Consider the following 13,931-nt stretch of genomic DNA (forward strand, 5'->3'; position numbering starts at 1 on the left):
TTAATATAAACTTCAATAGATAAGAAATTATTTTGCATTAAAATAAAAACTGTGTTTATGATAACTCACAAAACAACACTATTAAAAAAAGCAAACTTAACATATGTAGTTGATTAATTCAACTCATCCAATTGTTTGTTCTTCCTCCTCAAAGTCTTCAACATCTCTTTCGCCTCCTCAACTTCATCCTTCAACTCCTCAATCTCTTCCAATTCGAATTTCATATATTTAGCCGTTGACTCATACATCAATTTTGTGACAGATGCAATCACCTGCATGAATATTATTATTGAATCTACATCTCCTTCCACGAATGCATCACTAAAACTTGTAATCATGTTTGAAAAATCAGCCAATGCTTTTGTGGCATCGGTATCAGTAACATCATCATTCTCTCCCATAATGTTTCCAATCTGCTTTTCAGACTTATCCATAAAATATAAAATATATTTGAAGATGAAATGATAAATGATTGATAAACTTTGATAGCCAATGGTATACTGTATTTTTTTCTTTGATTCAAGCCTATTTATACTACTACTAAAAATTCTTTTCAAATTTCCTTCATACAATAATAAATGCAAGGTCGATTTTATGCCATTAATGTGGCAGTATAATAAATGCATGATAAATTAAAAATTTGAAACGAAAGAATACTGGGAGACGTCTTTTAATGTTTTTTTGTCTTTATACGATGCATCTGTCTGAATTATTGATTATAGATTCATTATGGATATCGTGTAATCATATCTTCTAGTTAAATTATTACTATTATATTACTTGTTTAAGTTATTGGTATATTCAATAATGGAGAATGAGAGATGACTGATGTAACTGGTCATCATCAATTATTCCACCAAAAACTAAGGTAATCCACATCGAAATTGGTATCTGGAGGAAACTGATGATGCAAATTTGTGAGATTATTGTCCGATGATGGAGTAAAGTCGATGATTGTCGTGTTTTGGGGGATTCCATCTAATGTTGCTAAGAAAACCGACGCTGTTGGTGTATTTAATTTTGAGGATTTTATCCATGCTTGGCAAACTGGTAAGATATCCCAGAAAGGTGTGAAGGTGGAATATTTTGGTGAAGCTGGAGAATTTTGTCAAAATCTAGAGGATTTGTCAAAGTTGGGTATAAGGTGGCTTGTGAGATCTTAGAAATTGAGCCTTTTCATTTGTTGATTATATTGGAGAATGGAGTGGAAGAACCGAAATATTTTGGGGGGAACGAATGATGCCTAATATATAGAGCAATAATCAGGGTATATGTAAAAAAAGGAGCTCATATTTTATTTTAGTCTTTATGATATTATTTATCCTTATTTTAACTATTGGTGGTATGGTTTTAATGAGAACATTTCATTTTTCTAATTAAGTTTTTCTCATTTAACGAGGAGATTTTTAAAAAAAATCCCAAAAAGTAAAATGTTTAGTTATTAATATGCAATAATATTGTTTCCTCTCATTATATTCATTTTTCAATGAGAATTTTCTTAATATCATTATTTTCTTCGTATTTTTTTTTGTAGTGATCACAATTTCTGAATAACGGTTCACATTGAAAATTGTACTAATTATTACATTTGAATAGTTGCTTATAGCATGGAAAGATAAATATTACATTTGAATGTATAGAATAAAAGCTCACATCAAAAATTGTACTAATTAAGGTCAAAATAAGGTGGGTCTGGATATTAACATCCTGCAGGATTCAAGGTTCCTACAATAGTTGGCTTAATGTTAGTGCAATTAGATTTTGCAGGGCCTTGAGCACCTGTATATTTGAGATCAATGCCAGAAAGTTCTATTTTGTCGCAACTTCCAGGCATACAATGGAGAGAAACAGCTTCAGGAGTGGCTGATGTACCCTTTATGCCTTTAAAGGAAACATCACTAAGCTTGACATGTGATGGACCCTAGAATTATAATTAAACATGAAAGCAATAAGCTGGTTAGTGATATGAGAAAACCAATACGTGATAAAAATAAAACAATCCCTTATAGTATGGAAATGGAAGTACGTACCTTGGTATTACATTGACTGTATGGACAATACATCATATCCACAATGATAGGATTTGAAACATTTTCCATGGTAATATCTGAAAAGTGTATACCTGATGCCACACAAGGGTATTTGTCCGGCCATGATTTAATTCTCACACCATTATCACTATTTGTAAGGGTACATCCTTGAACAGTGATTCCAGTTACAGGTTCCTCATTCTTATAAAGTCCTAAACTTCCTATACTAATTCCATGACCAGGACCGCATTTTACATTTATTACTTTCAAGTCTGCTGTTCCATCACCAACAGAGACACAATCATCACCAGTACCGATGTTAGTGTCAATAATTGTAATTCCTTTTGATTTTCCAACATGAATTCCGTCTGTATTAGGGCTTAAAGCAGGTGCAGTTATTGTAAGCTTTCGGAATGTGACATCCTTGCAAGAGAAAACATTGATATGGAAATTCTTGCTATTGAGGGATGTGATACCTTCAACTACACCACCATTTATGAAATCAAGCCTTAGATTCTGCAATCATTCAATTATGAAATATAATTAGATACTTAATTAGAATAATAAGTAAATAGGTAATGTTTTTTTTATACCGAACGAATGAGTTAGTTATAATGATCTTACAACTGCTTTGGACTTGCAGCTAGTTACTTTCTTGAAACACAAAGGTTGGGTTTTCCACATTTCTTCACCTTGACCATCCAGAGTTCCACCACCAGTTACAGTGAGTTTATCAACATATTGAATACTAATCCAACCAGGTGTTTCAATTTTAGGTGGTGCTTGTAAGGTTCCTTGAAGGTTAAAAGTCATTGGTCCTTTGCAAGGACCTGCCAATGTAACTGTACCTGCCAGAAATGTTCCTTTCGGAATTATCACTCCACCCGGACCTGCTGCTGCACATGACTCTTTCCAAGCAGTCGTTATAGCCTATAACAAACAAATAAAATTAATTAATTTATCACATATATATGTTTGATTGCAACCTTCTAAATCTTCTTAATTACATTATAATCATGCACAATCCTATATCCTTACCTGAGTACAATCTGCATTAGGTTTTGCTCCAAATTTTGTTATATCAAGTAAGGCTGCTTCAACATTAGATAACAGAACCATAAATGTAAATACGACTGAGAACATCATTAAAGATTTCATATCTTTTTTACCAATACCTTCCTATGATTTCTTTTCTTATTTTATTGCATAATTTAATGCTTCTTTTATATATATTCATTATCTAATTTTAGGAATTACTTGTTCAAATTTCCATTTTTTTTCACTATTGACTTTCCTATTTTCGGCTAAAGTTTGTTTTGGTGATATAAACATGACCACCAATCCTATTATTATGTTTCAAGTTATTGCATTTCTTTTTTCTTTCTTTTTTTAAAACTAATTTCGCATTGTTTTATGATCCCATATGTAAATTAAGCTCGCGAGTTTAGATAATATATCATGGATATATTAATTGTATACACGGGATTGGTATAAATTTAAAGCTACGTGTAAATTTAGTTTTAAAGTACGAAATGATACAAATTTAATCCTTATATTTTCAAGTAAAGTCAATTTGAGCTGTACGTTACCAAAATTTGAAAATGCTAATTTGATTGTTATTTAAATTTCAATCGGACCTTCCAAGCATCAATTATGCTTAAGATATTTAATAAAACTACAAAAAGAACATCTAGCGATAAAAAATTTCTATTGTAGCGACGATTACAACCACCCCTATAATATCTACAAATGGTTTTCAAAACCGTCCACACAACATGCATTGCTACGTCTAGTGACCGTTTTCACAAGGCACTTGGGTAAGTTTCTGTAGAGATTTCGAAACTTAATTTAATCCTCACCATTGAAGGGTCTAGACAAATTCAACTTTATTTTCAATCCCAGTAACATAGAGTATTGGCCATACAACTTAGATGAAGTAATCAGATCCCTCTCCAATAAAACAATGACTACATGCAGGCCGGTCTTGACCTTTTAGAGGCTCAGGGTGAGATAATAAACTTGGGCTCTTTATATATATTTTATTTTTTTAGTTGGAGGTTAGATGATTTTTTTATTACAATGGATAAGGTACGAATTTAGCCATATGGTTATGAGGAGAGAGCAATTAGCATCCACGCACAATATAGTAAAATCTTAAGCCTAACGTTTATGAGATTGACAAAAATGAGGTTTTTTATATGTAATTTCATGTTCTATCATCGCTCTAACCTATCTGTTCATTCAATATAGTTTGAAGTTGCATATTTTATGTTAATGAAAAAACTCACTTTAATCAACTAGGCTTGAGATTAATCGTTATGTTTAATATTGTAATTTTTTTCTACATGGAAACTAAATTCGCTCTACTCCAAAAACCATAATGCTAAATTTATACCATAAGACTTAAAAGATAATAAAAATTTAAATGGTTATTTTTATTTGATAGTAATAAAATGGGGAGAAGGAGGCTTAAACTTCAAAACCTCGAGACTAAATGCGAAGCACAAGACATATTCTTATACCAACTGAACCAATCAATTCTAATGTTATATTTCCGTTTATATAAATATAACATAAAAAAATTCTTGAAAAAATAAATAACATAAAAATATTTTTGCAGACCCTTTATTAATATTAATATGGACCTGGATGGATGCCCCTCAAATCATACAGAAAAAATAATTATATATATAATAAATTAAATTTCATGCTAAACAAATAAATTGTTGGTCCCGTGTGATTAGTTCCAAGGGGGGGGGGGGGGGGAGGTTAGGAACTAATGCAACTTTTTCTAATTTAATTAAGCTTACTTAATGTATTTCTTTGAGTTGTTAACTCAGCTTTGGCCAGCACGGCCGATTATAGCGTAAGATAGCTTTAGTCAGATGTTGACTAGAACTATTTTACATATGAGTTGGGATTTGACACTTTTGTGGTCAGCTTCCAACTCAGCACTCTTATTTACTCAGCGTCAGCTTGAACAATTTATATACTGAGTAAATGTAACAAGCAACACATACAGATATATATATTGAGAGAGAGAGAGAGAGAGAGTTAGAAATTACTCAGTACGACTTATCCTGGTTCGGCCTCTCCGCCTACGTCCAGTCCCCAGAATCCATCCGGGCTTTTTAAATCCAATACTGAGCTCTTTAAAGGTAGAGCACAAACCATTTACAAGGCAGTTGAATATGCAAGAGTACCGTCCTCTATTCGTCTACTCAACTCCACTAAGCGCTACAACCCAGCACTTAGATTTCTCTACCACTAAGTACCAAACCAAGTACTCAACACAATTCTCTTAATAATACAATTGATACAGACTTGTTCTTTTTCAGACAAAGAACACTTTAGATGATTACAAAAATCACTCTAGATTTTACACAAGAATAGAAAGTTGGTGTAAGATCTCTTTTTGTTTTGATGTGCTTTTTACTTGTATTTTTCTCTCTTGTATTTTCTGTGATTCGGCAATTATCCAAGAGGTATGCTTGTCCTTTTTATAGTTGCAATCTGAAGATCAAATCATTTGAATTTGATTTGTCTGTTGAATCCAAAACGGCTCTTTTGGAGACAATATTCTGGTCAGCTTCAGATATGCAGGCCAATCACGTCGTCTGAATTCTACAGTCGTCAGGTTTGTCTTCTTCTAGCAGGTTTCGTCTTTTTGTGCCAGTTTGTCTTTTAGCAACAGAACAGTTGACCCATGCATCTCGAAATTGGCTTTTGTGTAATTCCAAGGTTTCTATTATTGGTGCAGACAGTTGTCGGACTTGTCTTTTAGCTAACAGATCATTCATGATGTCCTGAAGATCACTCAACTTGACTTTGGTGTTCGTTGCCTTTGATTGTTGTTAGTTCATATACTGAGTCCTCAGCTTCTATGGTCAGCTTCGTTCTGCAAGATAGTTCTTAAGAAGACTTTTGATACTGAGTTTCGTTCCACTCAGCTTCATTGATTGGCTTGATCTTTAAGCTTATGTTCTGAAGATATCTTATCTTCTTTTATGCCGAGTTCCACTCTACTCAACTTATGATGTGTTCTTATGCTGACTTCGTCATGTCTCACTTTTTATTTCTATTTGTATTTATATTTATACTCAACATCGAACAAACATATTAGTACAATTAAATCAAAGCACTTAAATTTAATTGTCCCTTAATCATGGATTAACTTAAATAATTTTGTCATATCAAAATCATGTGGAAAGGTGTTTCAACAAACTCCCCCATTTTGATGTTGGCAAAATATTTAATTGATGGAACTCAGCATTGAGATTCTCCATGATTGAAATTCTTTTTATGCTTCTGAAATTACTCCCCCGTAAGGGTTGCATCTATTGACTTAACTTAACTCTAAACCTTCTAAGATTCAATTGAGTAAAATTAAGGCATGCTTATACTGACTTAGTTCATTTCTAGACCTTCCAAGATCTAATTCAGATGAGCCTAGGTCAGCTTTTTAGAAGAGGTCAATGTGTGGAATATGTTTTTGACTCAGTTTTGATACATGGTTAGTTTAGAGTTATGAGAAACCTTTTTCAGAGCAAATGTATCAAGTCTAATGTGTACTAAGTATATTCCTTTTTCTTTTGTTTGTTTGTTCAATTAAGACAGATCAGCATAAATCGTATTTAAGCATCATATAAGACCAATCAATGTGGAATAAAAGATGCATAATTTTATAGATAGTCAGCAAGACAAAATACGCCACAAAAGAATACAAGTCAAGAATAAAAACTAGCAAACTAAACTAGCCAAACTATTTCTTCCTATTGACTTGGGCAATATGGACTTTGCCTTTTCCTTTTTGTTGCTGCTGACTACCAAATGCTTCTCCCGCGTGCTGAGTTCTATCAGCTTGTTCTTTCTCCCCCGTTTTTCCAGCATCGGGCGGAGGAGGAACGAAGGTGTCGTTGAGAGCAGCACGAGTTAATCACACCGAATCCTGAAATCCTATCATGACACCATCGTCCAAAAACTGGAACACCATCATCCAAGGTAGCACCTGGAATCCTGATAGACGCGTTGAGCATACTCAATATATACTCTTGAGATTTTCCTACCCATGTGATAGTGTCAGTCAGCATAGCATAGGCTTGATGGTACATCTTAAGCAGAGCTGAGTCATAAAACTGACGTTGGGCATTTGTGTGGCGTACATGTTTGTAGGTGGCTCGGGAGTATTGCAACAGTTCGTTTGTTTGGAGTTGGTCGGTTTCCATTTCTTTCTTGCTCAAGTTGAGTAGGCGGACAGCTTCGCTAATTTGGTCGATTGAACATTGAGAAGTTGAGGAGATTAGTTCGCGAGTGCTGGTCAGCCCAGAGTTCAACTTGGTAAAGTGTTGATTCAACCCAGCATAAGTAGCATAGCCCATGTTGACTGCAGAAAGAGCATTAATTTGGCCTTGAAGGGAATCCATGTGATTCACCATCATTAACTGCAGTTCGGCCAGCTTGACGATGGAGTCTTGGGTTGCTGTGTTTGGATCGTTGTCATGACACTTATTAGATCTTTGAGTCCCTTGATCTCATTTAGGAGTTGAGTGACAGACGAGATTTGAGGTGACTCAATATTTGCAGACCCAGCAGCATCGGCATGAGTAGTGTTCAAATCCTGGAGAAGAGTTTGAGCGGAGTCAATAATTTGACGCCCAGACTCAGTGGCATGAAGATAGGTATATTGTGTCTCAGGATTGTGCTCAGGTGCCGGAATTCGAGTGGAACCAGAGGGGCCAACATGGTCAGCAGCTGGGCTTTTATTTCGGTCAGCTGCAGGAACTGACATTTCAACATTCTGCGATATTGGAGTGGAAGAAGGTGGATCAGCAGAGATATTGACCTGCACAATATTAGTTTGAGTTGGTGCAGGAGGATTTGACTCAGTTTGAGCAGGGTTTTCCTTAGCATGCTTTTCACTTTGAGCAGCTTGGACATCGAGCTCTTGCTCGGCAGGGATTGGATTCTCTAGAGTCTTGGCTTGTTGCTCGGGATGAGTAACAAAGGCTTGATTTTGCTCGAGTTCCCTTGGAGAATGCTCGGGATTGGAGAAGAACTTGAATTGCATTTCGGAGAGGTCAGTGATAGGATCCCGCAGAGGAGAATCGTCCAGAAGATCAATAACTGATGTTTTTCGAGCCTTTTTCTTAAGTCTTCTCAATTTCTTAGCTTTTGGAGGAGAGGGGTCAGCTGGAATAGAATCAAGAGATTCGAAAGGTGAATTTACCCCTAGGTCAGTATTGAGTTCTTCCCCGACTATGTCTTGCCCTGTGAACTCAACATCAACTGTCTTAGTTGGCACAGTTGGATTCTCAGTCTGCTCAATATTCACTGTTTGTTCTTGCTCAGCATGGTCTTCTTGACATGGCTCAATATCATTAAGCTGACTTTCATCATTTCTTCGTTCTTCTGCTTTTTGATCAGAAGGGATTTTCTCAAGGTCAATTCCTTGACTTCTGGCGAAATGCGAATCGTCGGAGATTATGGATTCAAGAGGGGCAGCATTAATAGGACTTGACATCTTTTGAGCATGTTTGAATGGCTTTCCTCTTCTTCTCAACCTTAGCTTTGTCAACAGGTTCAGCCACGACGTTCTTCCCTTCCTTGGGTTGCACATCCTGTACAACATCGACTTCTTCCTCATCTTCCTCAATGACCTCTTTTCCCTTCTTAGACTTGAGGGGTTGGTTGTATACTAACCCAAACAACAAAGCAGTAGTGATTTTAGTTCCCCAAGTCTCAGTTTCATTAATTAGGTCGATTTGATGATCTTCAAGGATTCTGGTAATGAGGGACCCCATCCTGAGTTTCCCAGTGCTTCGTTGAAATGCACCAATAAGGAATACGGGCATGTTGAGTGGTTGATAGGTCAGCATGTGCCAAATGAAGCACTGCTCGAAGTTCGAAGCTGATGATGCTGAGTTGATTTTTGGGAAGATAAAACTGGTCAGGAGGTAGTGAGCCATCTTTTGATTCTGACCCATGCATGTACTAGCGATTTCCCCCTTGTGGTCCGCCGGCTTACAGAACGTTACTGTGTGGTCAAGTTTCTCTTTTGTGGTCCTGAATTCTTTCCATGTGGATGGCAATTTTAGCAGGGTTGCTAGATAGGATGGGGTAATCGTTATTTTCTGGCCTTTGACATGGGTTACCAGATGGTCAGCATCTTCTTCGTCAACGCAGAGGTTGGAGTAGAATTCCCTTACCAACCTAGGGTAGGCTTTGCCAGGAAGAGAAAAGAGTTCAGCCCATCCGTTCTTCGAAATCCACTCAGAGAACGGTTGCTCAACCGTTACGAAGCTCGGAGAGAACCACCGATAGCGAAGTACCTCATGATTCTTAACACTTTTATAGACTTTAAGGAAAAACTTTTCCTTGGGCTGCTTGTCCTTCTTTTTCGAAGAGGTTGCGAGGTCAGCTTGAGAGTTTTTGCTTGGATTTTGGTCATACTAACCTTGTCCTTGAGACTTAGTGGGAGTCTCGACGTATTCCTGCTGAGCAGGAGATTGAGGGTTTTCATCGGATTGGTTGTCGTTATAACCACCACCGGAGAGATTTTGGGAATCCGACATGATTAGGGATTCTTTGAGAGGTTTTGGGATTTAGAGAGTGAGAGATTTGAATGCCAAAGATTTCAAGTGTAAAGAGAGTTAAGTGGGAAATCTTCCACTGTTTATAGAGGTTCGAATTGATCCTATACGTTGAACTAGCCGTTTTACCTCGAGATGATCAATCGACAAAGATCCTGGCATTTATGACACATTCGGCGCATGTGTTTTCTAATTATTTCTTACGTCATCCTAGGTTGCTATTTAATTCACGTGCTAGCATTTAATGGTGCACGTGGGCTTTACTCAGTTTTGTTAGAATACTGAACGTTTGTGCTACTGAGTGCATAGTTTTACGTAGAGGGTATTCATACTACTTTAGTAACTTATCTTAAGATAATCACTCAGCATGTATGTCTTACTCAGCATAGGGTGATTTTTATAACACATATTAAGCTCAGCATGAAGAAGTTACTAAATTAGCACAAGTCACTCAACATGGTAATCACTCAACATTCAATTAAGCACATAGTATTATTGAAGAGGATTAGACATACCGATAGCTTCCCTTAATATGCTGAATTGCTCACGAGCCAAAGGCTTAGTGAAGATATCCGCAAGCTGTTCATCTGTTGGTACATAGGTCAGCTTGATCTCACCCTTGAGTACATGATCTCGAATGAAGTGATGCCTTATGCTGACATGCTTCATCCTGCTGTGTTGGATTGGATTTTTGGATAGGTCAATAGCGCTTTTGTTATCGCATTTGACTTCAATTGTTTCTATTTTGACTCCGTAATCCTCAAGCTGTTGCTTAATCCATAGGACTTGAGCCACACAGCTTCCAGCAGCAATGTACTCAGCTTCAGTTGTAGACAGGGCAACCGATGACTGCTTCTTGCTGAACCAAGATACTAGATAGCTTCCAAGGAAGTGACATCCTCCCGAAGTACTCTTACGCTCTAGTTTATCTCGTCCATAGTCAGCATCAGTGTATCCAATGAGTGTGAAGTCATTTGAATTTGGATACCATAAACCTGCATTGACTGAGTTCTGCAAATATCTAAAAATTCGTTTTACATCTACAAGGTGAGATTCCCTGGGGTCAGCTTGATATCTAGTGCAATAGCATACTGAGTACTGAATATCAGGTCTACTGGCAGTAAGGTAAAGTAGAGAGCCAATCATACCTCAATATAGCTTGCTATCAACCGACTTACCTTTCTCATCCGTGCATAGGACAGTATCAGTACCCATTGGGGTTGATATGGGTTTACAATCTTCCATATCGAACTTTTTGAGCATTTCCTTGGCGTACTTGGACTGACTAATAAAGATGCCATTCTTACCTTGCTTGATTTTAAGTCCAAGGAAGAAGTTGAGTTCACCCATCATAGACATTTCAAACTCAGCTTGCATCTGTTTACTAAATTCTTTGCACAAAGATTCGTCAGTAGCACCAAAGATTATGTCATCTACGTAAATTTGTGCTAGTAAGGTATTTTTACCCTTTTTCTTAATGAACAATGTTGTGTCAGCTTTGCCTCTGACATAATTCCTGGTCAGCAGGAAGTTGGTCAACCTCTCATACCAAGCTCTTGGAGCTTGTTTTAGGCCGTATAAGGCCTTCTTGAGTTTATAGACGTGGTTCAGAAGTTTTGGATCTTCAAACCCCGGAGGCTGACTAACATATACCTCCTCGTTTATAAAGCCATTAAGAAAGGCACTTTTAACATCCATTTGATATAATTTGAAGTTCATGTAACTAGCATATGCACACAATATACGTATAGCCTCTAACCTAGCAACGAGTGCAAAGGTTTCACCGTAGTCAATGCCCTCTTGCTGACTATAGCCTTGGGCTACAAGTCGAGCTTTATTTCTGACTACGTTACCTTGCTCATCTAGTTTATTCCTAAAGACCCACTTAGTTCTTATGGTCTTTTGATTCCTAGGTTTTGGTACTAAGTCCCATACCTCATTTCTTGTGAATTGATCAAGCTCTTCCTGCATAGCATTGATCCAATATTCATCATGCTCAGCATCGGCGAAGTTCTTTGGCTCATTTAGTGAGACGAATGCAACATTCCCGAGATACTTTCTGAGCTGATCTCTTGTCATCAGCTTGTTGTCAGCGGCATCAAGAATGGACTTCTCCGAATGTCCTCTTGGAATTTTTATTTCTTTAGGTAATGTTGAGTTGTCTGGAATAAGTGTTTCTACAATATCTGCAGGAGTAGATTGGTCGGCAAAGGTAATTTCGGGTTCGTGTTTACCTTTGGTCAGTCCTTGCACTGATGACTCAGAGGCTCCATTTTGATCAGCGGAAGCTGAGCTTGGTTCATCTTCGGCAGATTGAGTTATCTTTCCTGCAGGGTCAGCTTCATCGAACTCAATATGGACAAACTCTTCTACAACTTGAGTTCGTTTATTATATACTCTATATGCTTTACTGTTAGTTGAGTACCCTAAAAAGATCGCTTCGTCAGCTTTAGCATCGAATTTTGCAAGGTTATCTTTTGTATTGAGTATAAAGCACTTACACCCAAAGGCACGAAAGTAGCCAATGTTGGGCTTTCGTCCTTTCCAAAGTTCATAGGGGAGTTTTCTTGAGTATAGGTCTAACTAAAGCCCTATTCAGTATATAACATGCTGTGTGGACAGCTTCACCCCAGAAATACTTTGGAAGCCTATTTTCGCTCAGCATTGTCCTAGAAATTTCGACAATTGTTCTGTTCTTCCTTTCAACAACCCCATTCCGTTGAGGTGTTCTAGGAGCAGAGAAATTATGGTCAATACCACTAGCTTCACAGAATTCGTCAAACTGTTGGTTTTTGAATTCTCCACCATTGTCACTTCTAATATGAGCTACTCTTAGGTCTTTGTCATTTTCAAGCTTTTTAATTAATGATGTAAACATCTCAAATGTTTCATCCTTGCTACTCAGTAAGATGATCCAAGTGTACCGAGAGAAATCGTCTACAATGACTAAGGAAAATTTCTTACCTCCCAAGCTGAGTGGCTGGACAGGTCCGAAAAGATCCAAGTGTAGTAATTCCAATGGTCTCTTGGTTGAGACGATATTTTTACTTTGAAATGACTTCTTGGTTTGTTTACCTTGCTGACAAGCATTACACAATTGATCTTTTTCAAATTTAAGTTTGGGTAGTCCTTCAACTAATTTCTTTCTTGCTAATTTGGCAAGAAGATCCATGCTTACATGACCAAGTCTCCTATGCCATAGCCAGGAGTTGTCCTCCTTTGACACTAAGCATATATTTTTAGAAAATTGTTTTTCTAAACTCAACATGTATACATTGTCAACACGAGGGGCAGTTAAAATCAAATTGTTTGTTTTTCCCTCGAGTATTCGACACTGAGTAGAATCAAATATAACCTGTCTACCGCTATCACAAAGCTGAGCTACGCTCAATAGGTTATATTTGAGACCTTTAACTAAGGAGACTGACTCAATAGTGGGGTTACCTCCGATAGTACCTGACCCTACTATCTTACCCTTATTATTGTCTCCAAAGCTTACATTACCACCTCGTTTAAGCTCAAGTGTGATGAACTAAGTTTCATCACCAGTCATATGCCTCGAGCATGCGCTGTCAATATACCACAGTTTTGACTTCCCCACGCACCTCAGGCTCACCTGCATTTTGAATCATTCATCTTTAGGTACCCAATTCTTTTTGGGTCCTCGTTTGTTAGTATAAACAGGTGCAAAGTCATGTTTTAGTTTGTGACGACATACTTTTATAGTGTGGCCTTGTTTACCACAGAAGTCACAATGAGTTACCCTTTTAGGGTGATTTTGTTTTTGGTCAGCACCATTGTGCTGAGCATGCCAACATACCTTAGTGGTATGTCCTTTCCTTCCGCAGAAGTCACATTGGACCGTCCGCTTGTTATACCAACACACATCTATTGTGTGTCCCCTTGTCCCACAAAAGTCACACTGAGTGAACTGTCTATGCTGACCAGTACCTGAGTACTCAGCATGAGATTTATTTGAACCTTTTGTTTGGTTCTGTAGATTTGTGACATCTTTTCTCAGTTTTTTAGAGTCTGATTGGACCTCCGAGACAAACTTGTGCATGATTTCCATATTTCTATGCAAAGTTGAGTTGTCTTGGAGAAGATATCGGAGGTCACTAAGTTTGACCTCTTCAATCTCCTCACACCGCCTGCTGAGTGCCTTTATTTTTTTGTTACACTTTTTAGTTAGTGTATATAAATCACTCAGGGCGTTAATCATTTCTTTTCTAAGCAAATGTAAGGATGTTACCTCATTTGAGTATTCCTCTTGTTCAGATTCTTCAGAGAGGTCAGCATGCTCAGATTGAGT

General features: G+C 37.3%; 1 protein-coding gene across 1 annotated transcript; it reads right to left on the minus strand.

Annotated features, from left to right (window-relative positions):
• Positions 1 to 1,594: 1,594 nt before the first annotated feature.
• Positions 1,595 to 3,204, minus strand: LOC136214416 (exopolygalacturonase-like). Its single transcript, XM_066002876.1, has 4 exons — positions 3,069 to 3,204; positions 2,655 to 2,960; positions 2,031 to 2,546; positions 1,595 to 1,921 (listed from the first exon to the last, which is right to left on the minus strand). The coding sequence occupies exons 1-4, from the start codon at positions 3,186 to 3,188 to the stop codon at positions 1,700 to 1,702; spliced, it is 1,164 nt and encodes a 387-aa protein (XP_065858948.1). The 5' UTR covers positions 3,189 to 3,204; the 3' UTR covers positions 1,595 to 1,699.
• Positions 3,205 to 13,931: the final 10,727 nt, after the last annotated feature.

Source organism: Euphorbia lathyris, chromosome 1, assembly GCF_963576675.1.
Source record: "Euphorbia lathyris chromosome 1, ddEupLath1.1, whole genome shotgun sequence".
Lineage (NCBI taxonomy): Eukaryota > Viridiplantae > Streptophyta > Magnoliopsida > Malpighiales > Euphorbiaceae > Euphorbia > Euphorbia lathyris.

Coding starts and splice junctions, on each gene's coding strand:
- LOC136214416 (XM_066002876.1), bottom strand. CDS start 3,188: ATGAAATCTTTAATGATGTTCTCAGTCGTATTTACATTTATGGTTCTG. Junction 2,547..2,654: donor GCTGCAAGTCCAAAGCAGTT/GTAAGATCATTA, acceptor GAATGATTGCAG/AATCTAAGGCTTGATTTCAT. Junction 1,922..2,030: donor ACAGTCAATGTAATACCAAG/GTACGTACTTCC, acceptor TTATAATTCTAG/GGTCCATCACATGTCAAGCT.